This window comes from Camelina sativa, chromosome 12, assembly GCF_030686135.1.
Source record: "Camelina sativa cultivar CO46 ecotype springtype chromosome 12, ASM3068613v1".
NCBI classification, from domain to species: domain Eukaryota; kingdom Viridiplantae; phylum Streptophyta; class Magnoliopsida; order Brassicales; family Brassicaceae; genus Camelina; species Camelina sativa.
The window spans coordinates 1988353-2006440 of NC_141891.1; the positions used below are offsets into that span (position 1 = coordinate 1988353).

General features: G+C 35.8%; 6 protein-coding genes and 1 long non-coding RNA gene across 17 annotated transcripts; 3 read left to right on the top strand and 4 right to left on the bottom strand.

The window, feature by feature from the left end:
- Window positions 1–318: 318 nt before the first annotated feature.
- On the bottom strand, window positions 319–3223 carry LOC104729584 (calmodulin-lysine N-methyltransferase). 9 transcript variants are annotated; one of them, XR_015573971.1, is made up of 8 exons: window positions 2983–3223; window positions 2720–2885; window positions 2523–2602; window positions 2190–2250; window positions 1982–2097; window positions 1739–1863; window positions 1306–1637; window positions 319–656 (listed from the first exon to the last, which is right to left on the bottom strand). XR_015573971.1 is itself a non-coding variant. In XM_010448538.3 (8 exons), the coding sequence occupies exons 1-7, from the start codon at window positions 3047–3049 to the stop codon at window positions 1352–1354; spliced, it is 909 nt and encodes a 302-aa protein (XP_010446840.1). In that variant the 5' UTR covers window positions 3050–3223; the 3' UTR covers window positions 319–656; window positions 1306–1351. The 9 variants fall into 9 exon arrangements, 3 of the variants coding, with proteins under 3 accessions (XP_010446840.1, XP_010446842.1, XP_010446841.1); XR_015573968.1 differs by having other exon boundaries at window positions 1739–1871; window positions 1954–2097; XM_010448538.3 differs by having other exon boundaries at window positions 1739–1871.
- Window positions 3224–3899: 676 nt separating this feature from the next.
- Window positions 3900–7330, bottom strand: LOC104729586 (uncharacterized). Its single transcript, XR_758291.3, has 2 exons — window positions 6774–7330; window positions 3900–6164 (listed from the first exon to the last, which is right to left on the bottom strand). It is a non-coding gene; the product is annotated as an uncharacterized LOC104729586 (long non-coding RNA).
- On the top strand, window positions 4100–5914 carry LOC104729587 (senescence/dehydration-associated protein At4g35985, chloroplastic). Of its 2 annotated transcripts, XM_010448543.3 has the most exons (4): window positions 4100–5099; window positions 5184–5350; window positions 5451–5535; window positions 5619–5914. In XM_010448543.3, exons 1-4 carry the CDS (start codon window positions 4216–4218, stop codon window positions 5809–5811), a joined length of 1329 nt encoding a protein of 442 aa, XP_010446845.1. In that variant the 5' UTR covers window positions 4100–4215; the 3' UTR covers window positions 5812–5914. The 2 variants fall into 2 exon arrangements, with proteins under 2 accessions (XP_010446845.1, XP_087333868.1); XM_087477742.1 differs by lacking the exon at window positions 5619–5914 and having other exon boundaries at window positions 4216–5099; window positions 5451–5539.
- A 459-nt stretch (window positions 7331–7789) lies between the features above and the next one.
- LOC104729588 (uncharacterized) lies at window positions 7790–8814 on the top strand. Its single transcript, XM_010448544.3, has 3 exons — window positions 7790–8005; window positions 8242–8355; window positions 8466–8814. Exons 1-3 carry the CDS (start codon window positions 7988–7990, stop codon window positions 8598–8600), a joined length of 267 nt encoding a protein of 88 aa, XP_010446846.1. The 5' UTR covers window positions 7790–7987; the 3' UTR covers window positions 8601–8814.
- A 393-nt stretch (window positions 8815–9207) lies between these two features.
- On the bottom strand, window positions 9208–11318 carry LOC104729589 (L-ascorbate peroxidase 5, peroxisomal). The gene is made up of 9 exons (XM_010448545.3): window positions 10722–11318; window positions 10521–10645; window positions 10379–10428; window positions 10217–10282; window positions 10084–10129; window positions 9921–10003; window positions 9754–9833; window positions 9567–9669; window positions 9208–9476 (listed from the first exon to the last, which is right to left on the bottom strand). Exons 1-9 carry the CDS (start codon window positions 10829–10831, stop codon window positions 9300–9302), a joined length of 840 nt encoding a protein of 279 aa, XP_010446847.1. The 5' UTR covers window positions 10832–11318; the 3' UTR covers window positions 9208–9299.
- A 2072-nt stretch (window positions 11319–13390) lies between these two features.
- LOC104729590 (rac-like GTP-binding protein ARAC6) lies at window positions 13391–15634 on the top strand. Of its 2 annotated transcripts, XM_010448546.3 has the most exons (7): window positions 13391–13987; window positions 14102–14189; window positions 14288–14397; window positions 14478–14541; window positions 15028–15092; window positions 15172–15237; window positions 15327–15634. In XM_010448546.3, the coding sequence occupies exons 1-7, from the start codon at window positions 13889–13891 to the stop codon at window positions 15426–15428; spliced, it is 594 nt and encodes a 197-aa protein (XP_010446848.1). In that variant the 5' UTR covers window positions 13391–13888; the 3' UTR covers window positions 15429–15634. The 2 variants fall into 2 exon arrangements, with proteins under 2 accessions (XP_010446848.1, XP_087333869.1); XM_087477743.1 differs by having other exon boundaries at window positions 13747–14189.
- A 94-nt stretch (window positions 15635–15728) lies between these two features.
- On the bottom strand, window positions 15729–17820 carry LOC104729591 (uncharacterized). The gene is made up of 3 exons (XM_010448547.3): window positions 17445–17820; window positions 16582–16978; window positions 15729–16457 (listed from the first exon to the last, which is right to left on the bottom strand). The coding sequence occupies exons 1-3, from the start codon at window positions 17523–17525 to the stop codon at window positions 15901–15903; spliced, it is 1035 nt and encodes a 344-aa protein (XP_010446849.1). The 5' UTR covers window positions 17526–17820; the 3' UTR covers window positions 15729–15900.
- Between the last annotated feature and the right edge of the window lie 268 nt (window positions 17821–18088).

An 18088-nucleotide genomic window follows, 5' to 3' on the forward strand; every position in this document is an offset into this window, starting at 1 on the left:
AGCAGAATCAGTTGCAGAAGGTAAAACAAGTTTGGGACCTTATGAGCAAAGATTCTCTCCCACTCACACAGTCACACGAATTCTCTCCCGTTAAGATTCTCTAATTACTCCAGTTTAGGAACGAACTCACATGGCTCTGTTTTGCTCCATCTCTCACTTTACGCCTCTGTTCTTGGATTTATCATCTTCTTGATCCGTGGTGGTCACTGGTCAGCGTTCTCTCCGTTTTCTTTATCTAAGTTTCTCTCATTTTCATTTCAAATTTGACAATGACGCCAGAAGTAACTTCAGTTGTAGTGATGCTGATCACACCATCACTTTCTGTCCCAACTTGCCCAGGTATGGCAAAATAAATTAGTCAAAACAGTTTTAAAAGATGGAGTTTTAGTTTTTAAGATGAAAGCTTTAAGCGTCTGACTAATGTATTTGTATTGTGTGAAACAGTTTCAAGTCTTCTATAGAACCACCTCCTGAAGAGACAGGAGATGCATTGGTTCTGGAACTGAGTCGAGTACAGATACATGCAACAACCGATAGCAGAACCGTCTTCAGTGCATGCTTATTTCGCGGGTATGGCCATTGGAGAATCAACTAGAAATACCGCTTCTTTCGCTCTCCTTTTGACTCTCTGTTGGATCAGCTTGTAGCTTTGATTACTGCGACAAAATGACAAAACATTTATAAAAAAACTGAGAGAGAAGCTTTGCCTTTAATATCACATTGAGGGAAAAGTTCAATTGAAATATTTAGATTCGTCATCTTGTGTCATTCTCATGAGTTGCATATTTCAAGAAATTAACAGTTCTGAATTCAATGTGCACAAAGAGATATATATATGCTTTCAGAATAAGTTACATAATGGCTGAGGATCACATTTAGACCCGCACACACACACAGAATCTCAAATGATTCCTTTGTCATCTCTATAATTTCCCAGACGGCTATTAATAATTACAACCAGCTAAAGTTTATTTTCAGCACTATTACAAACCAGAAAAGACAACTAGAAATTAGATTCAAAAAGCCAGATTTAGAATGAAGAAAAGTTTGATGTAGTTCATCAATGACAGTACACTTATCGAGAATCTTATAGCTTTTCTGATTTTTATTGTTCTATATCTTCCTTTTAGACGAACGGCTTTGCCTAACTCGTGTGTATGTGTGGTGTGGACCTCTCTATACTAAAAGAGAAGATAAGAGCATCTTAGACAGGCTCAAAAGCTTTCAACTTTCAATCCACCCACTTAATATTAAATCCATAAAACACAATACGTTAAAAACAAAGCTTGAGAAGATTGGGCGTACCTGCGTTTATTCGCCATCCATAGCCGCAAATATGACACAGTCTTGACTAGATATGATTCGTGATTTGAATAAGTAAAGGGTAGCAATGATTCTTGTCATAGTTAGGCCAAGCTTCGTCTCCTTTAACAAGCGTCTCATGGCGCTTCCAAACTTGTGCATCGTAGTTTTCAGTTAAGACGTAGTGTAAACCAATGTCTTTAATCTCCTTTAAGAACTTGTCTAAGGAGTCACCTCTCTTAGGACTAAAAAATAATGCTTCGGAGGGTTCTTTGGCTTTAAGCAGCATCTTGATAGTTCTTGCAAGGTGCTTATGAAATTCCTTGAAAAATGTACTGTTGAATCATCAAAGTATGTGTCGCGACAAAGGGATGAGAAAAAACATATCGATAACGCTAAGTCTGAAATCAAGAGCAAGAAAAAGTGAGGAAGGTACCAGTCGCTTGCAACAATGATGTCGAAAGTGTTGGTTAACTCTGAATGTTCATGCTGGTTCCAGTGCAACTCCATGGCTTTCACACTTGTGCCACCAAATGCCATGGAGTTGGATTCTATGTTACGCTTAATATCTGGATGTTAAGTACATCAATGAATCCACAAAAACGGGTTTCCATACGAGAGAAGAGAACTGTGGTGAAACAGAATACTCACACCAACACCAACAAAACAAGTAGGATACAATTAACTACTTGGGGATTTCCATCTGAGATAACCACTTCTGATGCCTCAGTGGCAGCTGCAATAACTAAACCGGCTAATCCATACCCCGAGCCAAGCTCAATAACTCTTTTACCTCTGCAACATCCCAATGAGCCAAGTAGAATATGAGCACACAAAGTTATGAGAACACAGATGCAAAAAACAGTCTTAAAGCTGAACACAGAAACCTGAAACGATCTGGCTGAGACTTGCAAAAGAATGCTAGAACTTCTTCTGAGGGCCACTGACCTGGAAGAATAACAGTTGCCTAAGTTATGAATTCATAGAGATTCACAATCTAAATAACTAGAGACCCCCAAAAGTAACTAACTCAATGTGTTTGATACATAACACTCTAAAGCATGGTTAATCCCAAATCGTATAAGAATACGACATACTACACCAGACAAGGATAAAAATGGAAACTTTATCACATCACAGAGATGGGTTGTATTCAAAACCAACAAATTTAGAACACAGGAGACAAAGTAGAGACTGGACAATGAGAAAGAGAAACTTACAGACAAGTCCAGTATTATCAATGTTGTATCGATTAGATATCTCAAAGTCATTAAGATCACTGCAATTATCCACTCTTTTTCTGCAAAAATTAACAGAAACAAACAAACAAACGCTCTTAGGAGTTAGGAGTGGCAAATCTACAGAAGATAAGAAGTAGCGGTAACGTTGTTTCAGTTAACAGATTCAAAATCCTAACGTTAGATAGAGCTTCGGAGAACCAGTGGTGGGAATAGTGTAGCAAACGCAAGCTTCCCGAGAATGATCTGACTGCGGAGAAGAATCCACCACTTGAGACGGAAACAAGTTGAATCCTTGAGTAGCTTTCCTTGAAATCCGCTTGGTCTCAGCTTGAGATTGTGAATCTGAAGAAACAAAAATTTGAGAGATAATGATGATCCATTAGCTTTTTTATCAAGACGTGAAATCGAGAGAAGGAGAAAAGAAGAGGAATTTTCAAACCAGATCTACGGAGAAGCGCTTGACGAAGAATGTTCCATCTAAGAGAAGAAGAAGAAGTGGGATCCATTGAAGAATCGTTATAGCTTCCTCCGCCGGAATCGGAATCGGAATTTGTGTAGCAGCCAAACAAAGAAGACGTAACGATTTTTAACCCTTTTCTTTTTTTGGCAACAAATCAATTAGCACAGTAAGCATATAGCGAAGTTATTTTCATGGTGTTAATTATAATTAATTGAGGACTAAAGTGTAATTTAAATTTTAACGTGGCACAAATATGACACACAACTGATTACTTCAAAAGTCAAAACCACATTGTTGTCAAAGTGATTAGAGATTTAGACATCTCTTTAGGAACAAATCTTATTTAGTCTGTATAGATTTTTTTTCCTTATCGTTAATTATATAATATACAGTTTAATTACTTTGAATTATATTGATTTATTTTTCAAAAAAATGTACTTTATGGAGTGATATGGGATGAATAAGATATTCTCTATAACATAGTATTTCTATTAATAATGATAGAAATTAACAAGTGGTGGCTGAATATGAAGATTTCTAATGCACAATTCCACTTCATTCAATTAAATTACCAACTATTTTTTAATACCAGTCATTTTTTAATATATTTTATGTTACTATCTATCTTATCATACAAAAAAGATAGTTTTTTTTCCTTGATAGTTTAGATAAGGTTCTACTGTTAATTAAATAGAGTTGTTATAAGGTAAAAGACATATACACATACAGATTTTTATTTATCATAGTCAAGTATACATCTTAAGTACTTATTTTTGTCTGTTTTAATATGAAATTATCATAAATTACACATCTTGATTACTTGAATATTTTTTTTTGTTTTAATATGATACTAAAAATAGAGGAAAATAGAATTAAAAAAAATACATTATACAGTCATCAAAAATAAATTTTGGATATAATTATAATCTATAAATTTTAATTATAATCTATAAAATTTTGGATATAACTATAATCTTTAAATTTTTGGATAATTGTTTAATTAATAGACCGGCCCGGTTTACACATCAAAAAAACACGCAACTCCCACGTCTTCTTCCTCTTTCCGACAGCAAGCTTACTTAACAGTTAATCACTAATCTTTTTCACTTTTTTTTTCTATTTTTGCCCCAAATCTTTTTGAGATTCTTATAAATAGCCTAATACTTCTTCATTACCCCTTCGTCTTCCTCCTCCCAAACTCCGGCGGCGACAATGGAATGCTCTGCACCTGCTCCCAAGCTTTACCCAACCGTCGACGCTTCAACCACCAAAGCTCCTCTCCCAAACTCCTCCTCTTCTTCCTCTTGCCCTAACAACAATCTCTATCCTTCAGTCGACGTGAACGATCTCGTCGACAATATCTTCCCGGATCCCACCGTCTCCGATGCTGCTTCAGCTCCTCCTCTCGCGACGGAGGAAGTGCTTCTCAAAATCAACGGCGCGATTGTCCACCTCATCGACAAATCCTACAGTGTAGAGCTCGCTTGCGGCGATCTCGAGATCCTCCGTCTTGTTCAGGGAGATATCACCGTCGCGGTTTTTGCTCGGATCGGTGATGAGATCCAATGGCCGTTGACTAAAGACGAACCCGCCGTTAAAGTCGACGAGTCTCACTACTTCTTCTCGCTCCGACCCGTTAAAGAATCATCCAAGTCATCGGATCATTCAACCGACGAAGCAGAGAACAACGAGATGCTGAACTACGGATTAACAATCGCTTCCAAAGGTCAAGATCTTGAGCAGCTAGACAAGATCTTAGCCGACTACAGCAGTTTCACGGCGGAGGAGAAACAGAAGGAAGAGATCGGTGGTTTGGAGTTGACGTCGCCGGAGGAGCTGAAGGGAAAGAGGAAAAGGATGGTGCAGAAGCAATGCACGGCTTACTGGACGACTCTGGCTCCGAATGTGGAAGACTACAGTGGAGTTGCGTCGAAAATGATCGCTGCTGGTTCTGGCCAGTTGATAAAAGGGATTTTATGGTGTGGAGATGTCACGATGGATCGGCTCATGTGGGGAAATGAGTTCATGAAGAAGAAGTTGTCTAAAGCAGAGAAAGAGAGAGAAGTTAGTCCTACAACTTTGAAACATCTCAAAAGGTAACAACACTCTTTGAGATTTTGGGATGTTGTGTTCGTGTTTGTTTTGAGGTTACTGATGACTTTGGATGTGTATGTAAACAGAGTGAAGAAGATGACGAAAATGACAGAGAAAGTGGCGAATGGTGTGCTCTCTGGTGTTGTTAACGTTTCTGGATTCTTCTCGAGTTCTGTGATTAATAGCAAAGCTGGGAAGAAACTATTTGGTCTTCTTCCTGGAGAAATGGTTCTTGCTACACTTGATGGATTCAGTAAGTTGATTAAACTCTTCATGATCATTATTATGTGTATGTTATTGGAGTTTTTTTTCTTTTCTTTATATAAGACATTTTGGATGTTGTTTTTTTATAGACAAGGTTTGTGATGCTGTTGAAGTAGCTGGAAGGAACGTTATGAAAACATCTTCCACTGTCACTACCGATATCGTCGATCACAAGTAAGTAATTGCAAGAAAGAAAAGATTACAAAAAAAAAAAACTGAATTTGTTCGGATGGTTGATGATGTTATGAATTTTGTAGGTATGGAGCAAAGACAGCACAGGCGACAAATGAAGGGCTTAGCGCAGCAGGGCATGCTGTTGGAACTGCATGGACCGTTTTTAAGATCAGACAAGCTCTTACTCCCAAGAACGCCATGAAGCCATCATCACTGGCTAAAACCGCACTTAAAACGGTAGTTATAGGAAAAATTAAGGGGAAAAAGAGTTCTTAGTAGAGGCTAATGGATGTTGTGTTGTTTGTATGTACATCATTCTTATTTTGCCTTGGTACATAATTAATTATAAGCATTGGATAAACTATAGAGGTTTCTAAAAGATTAGCAGTGTTGTTGGTGGTGCAATTTGTGCAAACTGCTTAGTGTTTTGATTTTTCAAAAATCATAAGAATTATATGCAGCAGCCATAGATATGATTGATAATCGCAAAATAGCATAAAAGCGAGTTTGGTGTTTTATGGTACTTTATTTTTAGTGAATTCATTGGTTTTGCCTATGTTGTGGGCCTTATGATGGTTTGATTGTCTCAGTTGTTCCAAGTAGTGAAACTGAGTCCTATATTAGGTACACTGGCAAAAAACACAAAAAAAAATTGGATTAAAACTTTAAACAAATTTGAATTTATAGAATTTCTAACTATCAAAATCCTATTAGTAATCACACCATTTTATAAAATTTAACATAAAAAAAAAAAAGAGAAACAAAAACAAAACCTTAATAAAATAAACCACAAAAGTTTTTAAAAATTCAAAAAAAAAAAAAAAAATCAAAGACTAGATTCAAAATGATTGAAACCTTGAATGCTAAATGTACAAAATGATTGAAAAACAAATTAGATTTATGGAATCTCTAACCATCAAAGACTAGATTCAAAATCCGGTTAGTAATCACATCATTTTGTAAATTTAGCATTAAAAAACAAAAACAAAACAAAACAAAAAACAAACCAAAAATCCAAAAAGAATGAAAGAAAAAAAAACTATCCTAAAAAACAAAATTAAAACTTTGAATGCTAAATATATATAATGATGTGAAAACAAGTTAGATTTATGGAATCTCTAATGATCTAAGACTGGATCCAAAATCCTGTTAGTAATCACATCATCTTATTAATTTAACATAAAAAAACCAAAAAAAAACTTGCATAAAAAAAGAAAAAGATTTGATAGAGAATAGACCTTAATTCTTAATGGGCTTGTGAGTATTTTGGCGTGCTGGAAAACCTATTGCTTAATGGGCTTGAAGTTGAGAATCCAGTCCAAAAAGCTACTCTTGCTCCTCTCCTCCGATCGATCCATCCACTTCCTCTGTCTGTCTGTCGTCGAGTGTCACCGATCTCTCTTCGGTCAATACGTGATGATCTCTCTGCTAGACTTGTAAACGATCGTTTTGGATTCGTCAAACAGTTACGAAAGATTCTATGACGTCACCGGAGAAATCTCATTCTCTTGAACCGGAACCTATATGATGCCTTCTTCTTCCTCTTGGATTACGTCTTTGTTGAATAAGAATCATCCTATCACTCACCGTCTTATGATCCGACATAACTAAATCCAAATAAGAATCAAAGCATCATCATCAATTCATCATCTTCCTATCACCGAAGCAGAGAAACGGTAAAACTACATCTTTCTCTCATTCGTGCCTCTTTGTTTTTTTTGTTCTTCTCTGTGTTTGGTGGTGATTGAGATTGAGAGAGCAGAGGTCCCGAGTCTATATTTATAAACGGATCCACACTACTCATGATGATGATACGTGTTTTGTTAATGACCGACTCAACAAGTTTCCTTTTTTTTTTTAAGGTTAGGAGAAAGTTCGGAGCAAAACCGAAACCTAACACAACACAGGCTCGGGTAACAAGTAGTTTTAAGATAGATAAAGTGAGGCCTGAATGCCATCGTAAGGCCCAATAATAATATTTGAATAGACAAGATGTGGCTTTTGGTCCAATTTGATACAACATGCCGTATTTCCCATTCTAAACCGGGATTAATAATGTTCTGAAATGTTTGTTGCAGAAGAATATCGGTTTGCATACTGATTGTTCCGGTTTAAGAGAAAAATCAATCCAGAAACCAAAAAATTATAAACTTTCACTGAAAACATGATCGGACCGGACAAACAAACTGTACTATTTGATGATGTCACATGCTTTGCCGGTTTTATGGAACTGGAATAAACTACACGTCGTTTTATGGTAAGCAAAACAGTTGGGTACATACATAATTCATCATGGCTTCGTCCCCAGAAGAAGTAAAGAGAAATTAAAACCTGAATCGTTGGTCGGACCAAATTGAAATTAGCGAAGAAGGTCACTTTATTGTAGCTGTCCTGTAAAGAAGGCTCAGGGGAAGATCAGGAACGCCCAAACAGAGGAACCCTCTTCTCCGCCATGAAAGAAGATTACGAGGTTGCGGCTTCTGCCAGAATTTGATTCATTGTTTACGTTTACGGATTTAGTATTCAAACTATTGTTTCTTCACTTTTGATGAGGAACAACAAAAAAACGATTTATTGTAATATTTGATCTTTAGGATTAATTAGTGAATCATGATTAGTCTTTTTAGATGAGTCCAAAGTTCCTGACTTTCTTTTTGGGTTGTTCTTGTTTAGTTATCACTGAAAAGTTTTGAGCTTTATATATAGGTGGATGAGAAGAAGCAAGCTGCAGCTGATGTATTGTTTAGTTATTCCAAGTTTGCTATGGCCTGCATCGGAAACCAGACTCGTCCTACTGACATGAGGTTGCATTTGATGAAGGTATTAGTAGTTATTGAATTGTTTTCACCCGTTTTTAGTTTTTTTAGTAGTGATTTGAGTATGACTGAACACTTTATAAGATTGATGACTCATGCTAACTTTTTTTATAGGAGATCTCCGGATTGCCTACTTCTCTGAAAAAAAGAGAATCTTCTAGAGCAGCTACTTCTCCTGATCCAGTTGGAGAATCATCAAGCTCTGGTACTGCCAGGCTTGATAAAACTGATAGTTTCAGGGCACTTTGATTTTACTTTTTGTTTTTTATTGTTGGGGTCTCATATTATAAAGATAGATGCTAGTGGATTACAGACTTAAGCATCTGTCTCCGAGAAACCTTACTTACCAAGTTTTAACTTTTGATGTTGCCCTTGATAGTGTGAATGCTGTATTCTCTCGGATGTGTGGTTCTGAAAGATAAATGCTATGATACTACTTCGAAATAATGATCTGTTCATATAATCTCTTTAGCCGTACCTCGATATCTCCCATTTCGTGAATATAGTATTTCTATGGTCGATTTCTATCTTATTCCGGAGGACAGAACATTGTTTTCTTGACTCAGATTATGAGTCATCGAAAGTTGGAGGGTTATTGCACCTAATCAGCTATTGTCACTCCTGGCTCTTCCTATAGAAACTTTATCTTCTCATTCAGATAACTCGTTTCTCAGTTGAACTTTGTTTCTTTAATTTGGTAAAAGTGGTCACTCTTTGTGAGAGAGCCATGTGAGAGGGAGTTCACATACTGCTTTGTAAATTTTCTGTTTATTGGATTACTTACGAATGTTAGAAGGCTGTATGAATGTTGTTTGGGGCAATACCAAAGCACTGAAGGTTGAAAGGAGCATGAAGGTAACATCGCATGAATCTTTCTGTTTATTGCATTTATTGCAAACATTCAATTAATATTTGTAAATTTTTCTTTCTTGCATCTGTGAAACCTCCTCACTTGCCTCTTCTGCTTGCTTCGTAGCATATGGTAAAGATCACCACAGCTGCAGCAACAGCGATTCCAAGCGTCTGCTGCGTTACTGCTGGAGCAAATTTTCTTGGCGGACTAAATCCTAGTTCCGAAAGTTTCTTGTGAGAAATTGCATAGGCTTTGAAGAACATATCCTCGTCCTACACATCATAATACAATTTTTTCTTATGTTGATACCAGAAAATCATCCAAACTAAAAGTTTCTTATAATCGTAGTAAAATCTAGTTACCTTTGCATACAGCTTAACAAAAGAGTGGAACTTGGGGTCATGAAGTAGAGCCCTGTCGGTTTTCAGTTGTAGCAGTCCTGGAGTCTCCCCTTTTAGAAGCTCTCTGCAAAACCAATCAGCAAAAAATGTAAGTTTCAGAACTCTCACTCTCTCTTGCTTTAAGCGTGTGATTTTAATGTTGGCTTACACGAAATATGAGTTATCAAACTTGAGAGGTTCTTGTGTCCAAGGACCTTCAAAATCGGATCTCTCCTTATGTGCACGCCCCTATATAAAAAAGCAGCTACCAAGTTGGTTCATTGGAGCATGTTTAGTGACCAGCGAATATTTAAATGGAGAGTTAGTAATTAGTACCAAAGTGTGGCCTCCAGAGAGAGCTACAATGTCTCTATCAGATAGACCCATACGAGAGAAGACAGTTCTTAAATGTGAGGCTTCTGCAATATACCAGAAGGAGGGTTTAGTCAGTTTGTGAAATAGAAGTTTGTTGCAAGAGCTACAAAGCTGCGGGAGTAACCTTCATTTGGATTTGGAAGTTCTCCGTCGTCTGGGGAATCAGCATCCTGATATCATATTTCTCAAAGTTAGTAAACGTTACTCACTTAGCAACTATGGTTTATCGCATACCATATAGCGGTAAGAGTAACTACCTTACGGCCTGGAGTAAATGGGATTGCAGGGCCACCAGTAACCTCAACTGCAACTACTCCAGCGAGCTGAAATGAAATCAAGAATCTGTCAAGCTAACCATCAAAGGGGAAGATAGTTTTAATGGGTTTAATGGCTTCGAGATGATATATGCCAATGTTTACCTGATAAAGGTCTGCGTAAGAGACTCGCGGGTGCTTAACCTTTACTTCCTCTGAAATCACAAAAAGGAAACAGCAACCGTTTTATTGGCCAGGTTCTGTAGAGTAGTGATGGATTAAAGATTTCTTTTTATCATAAACTCACCGCAGAAGGCGACTGCTTTCTCCAAACCTTTGTTGTGCGAGCGGTTTAGCTCTTCCTTGAACCTGATTGATCCATTGGGACCTCCGGTTTTCTTTTTGGCATCATAGGTTCCTGCATCATGCCATCTATACGCATACAAGAATTTGCATTTAGAAAACATATAGATAAGAAAGAGAAACGGAGAAAGGGAAGATCTCTTACGCAAGACGGAGCATAATGGGAGCACAGTTTTTGGAAGAGATGAGAGCTCGAAGGTCTCTACGAGCCTTTTCTATTTCTTTGAGGTAATCTGCATCAACGTTCACTGCCATTGTCAAGAGTTTGAAAGAGCAAAGCAAAAGTAACTCAATCGATGAATGAATAAAATTTTGAAGAAAAAGGTATCAGAAGGATGGATATATAAAGAAGATAGAAGAAGAGTCTTATAGGTAGGGAGAAGTATGTTTTGTCATCTGGAGAAAGCAAAGTATTAGTTATAGTTTTGGGAGAAACCCTTTTGCTAATCTTGGCATATATTCAGTTTATCATTTATGCAAGTATTAGCTTTATCCTTCACAGCTCGGATCAGGGGGCATGCATAGCTATATGCCTGTATCCGAATAAGATTCTACCTACAACTAAACAACCGAGCTTGGTTCTTGGAGATTAGTGTGATTTAAATGATTTGGTTATCGTTGTATTAAGTATTAAAATACAATAAAATCAGATAAGCTTAAGACATTGTTTTAATTATTGAACAAGATACGATATGACAAACATTCTGATCCATGAGAGAAGTGTTTTGGTTCCTTGAGATTCAGTTCAACCGTTGTGAAGGGGGGTTTCTATACTTTGGCAAATTGTATACAGTAAAACCTCACAATAAATTAATAATCTATAAATTAATAAACACTATAAATTAATAAATTTTGCTACTCCCAAGTTGGGCCAGTGTAAAAAATAACAAAATTCGATAAGATAATAATTTTTTAAGATCTCTATGTAAAATATGGTCATAATAATATTATAAATTAATAATCATGTAAATTTCTATATATATATATATATAATAATGTATGTTTCTCCTAAATCTCATATCTATAAAACAATTGTTATGTTGTATTTTCAAACCATAATGATATAAAATATTTGGTAACATGTCATAAAAATAGCTAATTTCTTTTAAGTTTTCAAGTTCTAGATATTCATCATTCACATTTTGATAGTTTGATTGACTACTAAAATACAATAATTAATATTATTATTCATAAAATTGAATTTATGTATGTTATGTATATAAGTAAATTTGTCTATTGTATTTGTAATTTATTGTTAATAATGTTTTCTATATATTACAAATTCAATTCCAATACAATACAATTTACAAAATCTGTAAGTATAATTTTATTTTGCTAAAATTGTATCAATTCATAATTTTAAAAAGAGAATTTGTTAAAAATGCCCCTTTTGATATACCCCTTTTCAAAAATACCCTCTTTTCTGGCCATTTTTATTTATGCCATCTTTTAATTTTTAATGACCATTTTACCCTTAGATGAAAATTATTTTATTCAATAAAAAGAAAAACAAAATTTTCCCGCCAAAAAATTTCCGACATATTTTCCCGCCAAAAATTTTTTTGTCAAAAAACTTTTGATAAAAAATTTTGAAAAAAAAAATTTTCCCGCCAAAAAAAATTTACAAGGTTTTTAAAAGGTTTTATAAGGTTTCTACCTTATAAAAGCCTTATAAACACCTTGTAAAGGCTTTTACAAGATTTTTTAAAGAGTTTTAAAAGGTTTTTTAAACAACTTGTAAACGCTTTTACAAGATTTTTAAAAGGTTTTAAAAGGTTTTTAAAAGGTTTTTAAAAGGTTTTTAAAAGGTTTTCAAATGGTTTTTAAAAGGATTTTTAAAAGGTTTTTAAACACCTTCTAAACCCTTTTACAATGTTTTTAAAAACCTTGTAAAAGTTTTTATAAAATTTTTAAAAGGTTTTTAAACACCTTTTAAATGCTTTTAAAAAGTTTTAAAAGCGTTTACAAGATGTTTAAAAACCTTTTAAAGCATTTACAAGCTTTTTAAAAGCATTTACAAGGTTTTTAAAAGCGTTTACAATGTGTTTAAAAACCTTTTAAAAACCTTGTAAACGCTTTTAAAAGTTTTTTAAAAGCATTTACAAGGTTTTTAAAAGGTATAAATTTCAATATTTTTGGCGGGAAAATTTTTCGATTTTGGCGGGAAAAAAAATTTTGCGGGAACTTTTTTTGGCGGGAAAATATTTTCGATTTTGATGACTGTACATTCTTGCTGTCACTCAAAAAGGGTAATTTGGTCATTTTGTATATAAAGAGGGGTAGTTTTAAAAATGGTTAACATGAAGGGGTATTTTTAAAAAGAGATATGGAAAAAGGGGCATTTTTGAGAATGCCCCTTTTAAAAATTAAAACTATTAAAAATATATCTATAAATTAATAATTAATAATTAATAATTAATAAAATATCTTGGTTCCAACATTATTATTAATTTATAGAGGTTTAACTGTATTTGATATTATTGAGAATGTTTGAAATTATTGAATTGATTTGTTACTGGTTAGAAAACGCGATTAAATAAAAAAAATAGGAAAACAATAAAAAAAATAATGAAGATCATTGACAGCAAAGACTGTTGTATGCAAAAACAAAAAAACTAACACAAAAATTAACAAATTTATATGCATAATAACAAGAAAAATTTAGAAAAAATATTAAATTGGAAATTGAATTTTGCTACAATAAAATAAAACAGAAAAAAAAAAAGTAAATTAAATTTTTTATTAAAAAAGAAACAGGAGAAGAAGTAAAAAGTAAAAAAAAAAAGTTACCAAAACAATCGGGGGAAGGTTGAATGGCGGAGATTAATCCACAAAAGAGCGGAACGAACGCTTCAATGGCAATTATTTCCGGCCGATCACTTTTCTCTACTTGTCTCTCTCTCTAGTCCTCTTACATCCAATTCATTGTCTACACGTTCCTTCTTTTTTTTGTTTTGTTTTGTTTTGTTTAATTCAATCATCATCTTTCTCCTTCCTTCCTTTGATTCTTGATCACCCTCTCTGACATTTCTCCTTAGAATTTGTTTGTATGGTTTTTTTTTTCTTTTTTCTTGAGATGGTGAATTGAAAAGGGTAATGGTGGAGGAATTATTAGCTTCACATTGTGGGTTTTTCTTGGTTCCTCAGGTGTTTTCTTAGATCTGAGGTTCGATTCTTTTTATAAAAAAAAACTTTTGTAATTGTCTGTGTGTGTGTGTCATCATCATCAAAACGTTTTTGTGCTCCGGTCTGGGTGTGTGTTGTTAAGTTTCTGAAGAAGAAGAAGAAGAAGAAGAAGAAAAGGTGGAGACAATGAGCGCATCAAGGTTCATAAAGTGCGTCACCGTTGGTGATGGCGCTGTTGGTAAAACCTGTTTGCTGATTTCTTATACCAGCAACACCTTCCCCACGGTACTTCTTTTCCCATTTGTTTGTTTCATCATTGTCAATTTTGTTTTCTTTTTTCTTGATTCATCCATTTATATATATACATTACACCACATTCTTGTTAAAAATTGGACACAGGATTACGTTCCGACTGTGTTCGATAACTTCAGTGCCAATGTGGTTGTTAATGGTGCCACTGTCAATCTCGGATTGTGGGATACTGCAGGTTTTTTTAATAAATGTGGTTGCTTTTTGTGTTCGTTTGATAAATCAGTCAGAGAGGGACTCTTTAAAAAGTTTTGTTCTTTTATGATATGATAACAGGGCAGGAGGACTATAACAGATTAAGACCTTTGAGTTACCGTGGTGCTGATGTTTTCATTCTTGCCTTCTCCCTCATTAGTAAGGCTAGTTATGAGAATGTTTCCAAGAAGGTTCGTTTCGAAATCTTCTTCTTTTTCTTTTGGTGTTATAATTTTGTTGCTTCATCTTTTTCTTTCTTCCTATTTTACAGTGGATCCCAGAGTTGAAGCACTATGCTCCTGGTGTTCCAATCGTCCTCGTTGGAACCAAACTAGGTTCGTTCCTCCTGACATTTCCTTTTATGCATTTTTGCCTACACAGCCTTATCTTGGTTTTCACTTTTTTATTTATTAATTGGCTGCTCTGATATATTATATATGATGACATTAGAGGACATATAACTTCACATTTTCTTGGTTGTGGTTCAAGCTTCTACATGTTCATTATGTATATTCATTAGGTGAAACCGTGGCTAGAATATCTTTGCTCAACAGGTTTCTTCTTTTATCTTCTACTTCTTTTGATAAGCAACCATATGCTATAATCATAACCTTCTTGTGATGTTTTTCAATAACCTTCATTTCAAGAAGCAATCGCACGCCTTTAAGCATCCTCCACCGAAATAACTGATTTATAGCAAGTGTATAAAAGGCATTTGCAAGATCTTTAGTGAAATGTTTGGTTCTAACTCATGATCCTTTGCTGCATCTGAATCTATGATCTTGCCCTTTTTTTGTTTATCTAACTTTGGTTCGTGTCAGATCTTCGAGATGACAAACAGTTCTTTATCGACCATCCTGGTGCTGTCCCTATTACCACTGTTCAGGTAATACTTTTATTTCCTCAGCGCTCTTTTATCAATTTTACCAAAAGCTGCTCATCATTTTGCCCCCACTGCATTGAAGGGAGAGGAGCTGAAGAAGCTAATTGGAGCGCCTGCTTATATCGAGTGCAGCTCAAAATCACAAGAGGTAAAAAAGATCAAAATGCATCTCATGAATCAATTTTTCAATGTTGGATTCATCTTTTTGATGACAACAATGTGACTATATAACTGCAGAATGTAAAGGGCGTGTTCGATGCAGCGATCAGAGTGGTCCTTCAACCTCCAAAGACAAAGAAAAAGAAGAACAAAGCACAGAAGGCCTGCTCCATTTTGTAGTAGCTCTCTCATCGAAGTCAAGAAGCTTTTTCAGATGTCGATTACAGGGGGTGGTTTAAGTATTGCTTTTTCAATTTTTCTTGTTGTTTTCCGTATTCATTTGTAGTTCCTTGACAAACGAATTGTGGGGTTAATTCAACTTCTTTTTTAACTAATAGCCGAGAGGGCTAATGTTTGTTAGTCATTTTTAACAAAGTTCTTATCAATTGTAATGGTGTTGATCCACACTCCACATGAAACTTCCATCTCGAGGGAATCTCAATTTCTCATTCTATTGTTGCAAGAGCAAAGAGAGATATAGAGACCGGAATACTGATATTACTATATTGGTTACCAACCGCAAAGAATAACAAACAGTGTGTTCTCTTATACAACCTTGGAATTTTAAGGCTAAACCAAAAAAATTGTCTGGTCCGGTACATGGATGACTCGACCAGGTTCATTGTTAAAAACTTCATGCTGTCTGATGTTATCAAAACGGGACAGTGTAAGGTAAGGCATAGACATCAGCTTCTGGTAAAAGGCGAGCACATGGCCACCCCATTGAATTGCCTACTTGAGTGATCTCATTGTTTCTGTCAAGTTGTATGCATCTTTCAGTGGGGATACTTGGCTTCTTCATGGACCACCAACATTCTTCATCTTCCGAGTTAATGAGGTCTACTCTTGTCTCGATCGTGTTAGGAACCCAATTCTCAACTACATTCAAGAACTGCGACACCACGGATGGAGGGCAACTGCATCGGCTTCTAGTAAGTTGATAAGTTTCGGCCTTCTTCTTCTCTTTACCGTGGTGTTTCCCTTTTAAAACGGGATCTTTACTTTTCTCTTCTCGTGGCTTTGAAGCGTGTTCTGGTGCAGAAGTGGAACAAGGATGTTGATGATTAACCGGCTCTCTACTAGCAGCAAGCTGGGACGACTCTAACTTTATTCCCCGGGAAGAACACGGTGTATCTTGATCTTTGTTGGTCGTCATCACGTCGGGATCTTTCTGCCTTCTGATAGGCAAACGGATCCGAATGATGCTTTCTTCAAATTCATATCAACAAATTTTGAAGAAAGAATGTCATCAATGTCCTGAAAAGGAAATTAGACCCAACAAGAATACAAGATCCTCCCCCGGGGAAGGAGGAAGAAACACAAACAAACTCACCAGAGTCATTGTTATTATGTCTACCACCATCGAGAGGCTGCTGCTTCGAGTCATTGTTATGTCTACCACCATCGAGAGGCTGTAGTATCTCATTGCTGTTAAGAGTGCTATCACAAGAGTTTTGGGACGTCGACTGAAGCAGCTCACGTTCTACAGTAAGACTGCTCTTCTCCAAACAGTTGATCTCGCTTTCTTTAAGTTTGCGAAAAAGATCAACTTTGGCACCTTCTTCTGTACGCCGTCTCTTATGACTGTGCTTTTCGCTTTCACCTTCCTTTCCATCTCTGTCCTTCCTCTTCTTCTCCTTCTCCTTCTTATCTTTTTTATCCTTCTTCTCCTTTTTATCTCTCTTTTTATCCTTTCTCCGTTGTTCTTTCTTAGCTTTCTCTTCTGCCCCCTGAATATATTAACAAAAGTAGTAACATTGATCAGTTCACAGAACTTGCCATAGCAAAAGTAGTAACATTGATCATCAGTTCACAGAAGTTGCCAAATTCCATAAAAATCAGAAACAAAGCCCTCAGATAGAACAACAACCCTTAAAGTCCACATTGCGTAACCATTTATAAAAAGGGACTCGTAAACATTTTGGTTAGAGTAGTAAACAATGTTACTAAACCGATTAAAAAGGCGACATTGATTCGTATCAGTGCTTTTGATTCAGTACCAACTTAAGATAATCTTTTTTCAATTGGAAAAAAAAAAAATCTCAATCCCTCTCTATCTCCATCATCTCTTTTCAAGCCGACAAATTTGCATCAATTTAACAAACCCTAACAAATTAAGTAACTCAAGGAAGCTGAGCATTCGAAATCTCATGAATTAGAAACCAATACCAAGAGATTTAAAATGCTCAAACAAACCTTGATCGATACGATCATAGCCTCATCGCGGATTCCGTTCAGTACATAACCAGGTGGAGGGAATGGGAAACACCGAGACATCTTTTAACAAACGATTACTCACAAATCCAAGCAATAGCAAAAAAATTGGATTGCGGAGGTGAATCGGAAAAGATGAAATCTCAGATCTCGCGAAACCCTAGATCGATCGCGAGAGACCAATCAACAAAGTTTGGGTTTAAGAATGGTTTCTAATAACGCGCCAAAATCAAATCAACGAAGTTACAGTGGATACAAAAGCCAAGAATCGTAGGTATAGAGTTGAAGCGGAGAAGAACGAAGGAGCCGCGAGATCTCTCTAACCCTTCGAAGCTCTCCGATGAAAATAATAAAAAGTGTTTGTTATGAAGCCATACCACCTTTATTTATAGCCCAAATGTAAAAAAGTCTTGTTTGGCAACAGGGATTGCAAGTTAACACGCGTCATATGAGACTTACACGCTTTGGTTTGGCATAAGCTTCAAGCCCAATAAGACCATTGGCCCAAATAATATCATCGGCTGCTTTATGAAGTAGCCTGATACAGTGATACCAGGTTAAAGATACACTAAATTTGATATTTCAGTTCAGTCGATTTTATTGACTTCTGTTTTGGTACTGTCCGT

Bases quoted from the DNA above. Each gene is read 5' to 3' on its own strand.
- LOC104729584 (XM_010448538.3), bottom strand. From the start codon at position 3,049: ATGGATCCCACTTCTTCTTCTTCTCTTAGATGGAACATTCTTCGTCAA. The intron at 2,603-2,719 runs GTTAGGATTTTG...TAATTTTTGCAG, and splicing joins TCTCCGAAGCTCTATCTAAC to AAAAAGAGTGGATAATTGCA. The intron at 1,638-1,738 runs GTACCTTCCTCA...ATGATTCAACAG, and splicing joins ATCATTGTTGCAAGCGACTG to TACATTTTTCAAGGAATTTC.
- LOC104729587 (XM_010448543.3), top strand. From the start codon at position 4,216: ATGGAATGCTCTGCACCTGCTCCCAAGCTTTACCCAACCGTCGACGCT. The intron at 5,351-5,450 runs GTAAGTTGATTA...GTTTTTTTATAG, and splicing joins TGCTACACTTGATGGATTCA to ACAAGGTTTGTGATGCTGTT. The intron at 5,536-5,618 runs GTAAGTAATTGC...TGAATTTTGTAG, and splicing joins ACCGATATCGTCGATCACAA to GTATGGAGCAAAGACAGCAC.
- LOC104729588 (XM_010448544.3), top strand. The intron at 8,356-8,465 runs GTATTAGTAGTT...CTTTTTTTATAG, and splicing joins TGAGGTTGCATTTGATGAAG to GAGATCTCCGGATTGCCTAC.
- LOC104729589 (XM_010448545.3), bottom strand. From the start codon at position 10,831: ATGGCAGTGAACGTTGATGCAGATTACCTCAAAGAAATAGAAAAGGCT. The intron at 10,283-10,378 runs GTAAACATTGGC...ATTTCATTTCAG, and splicing joins CTTACGCAGACCTTTATCAG to CTCGCTGGAGTAGTTGCAGT. The intron at 9,670-9,753 runs GTAAGCCAACAT...TTGGTTTTGCAG, and splicing joins TTTGATAACTCATATTTCGT to AGAGCTTCTAAAAGGGGAGA.
- LOC104729590 (XM_087477743.1), top strand. From the start codon at position 13,889: ATGAGCGCATCAAGGTTCATAAAGTGCGTCACCGTTGGTGATGGCGCT. The intron at 15,093-15,171 runs GTAATACTTTTA...ACTGCATTGAAG, and splicing joins TCCCTATTACCACTGTTCAG to GGAGAGGAGCTGAAGAAGCT. The intron at 15,238-15,326 runs GTAAAAAAGATC...ATATAACTGCAG, and splicing joins GCAGCTCAAAATCACAAGAG to AATGTAAAGGGCGTGTTCGA.
- LOC104729591 (XM_010448547.3), bottom strand. From the start codon at position 17,525: ATGTCTCGGTGTTTCCCATTCCCTCCACCTGGTTATGTACTGAACGGA. The intron at 16,979-17,444 runs GTTTGTTTGAGC...TAATATATTCAG, and splicing joins CTATGATCGTATCGATCAAG to GGGGCAGAAGAGAAAGCTAA. The intron at 16,458-16,581 runs GTGAGTTTGTTT...ATGAATTTGAAG, and splicing joins ACATAATAACAATGACTCTG to AAAGCATCATTCGGATCCGT.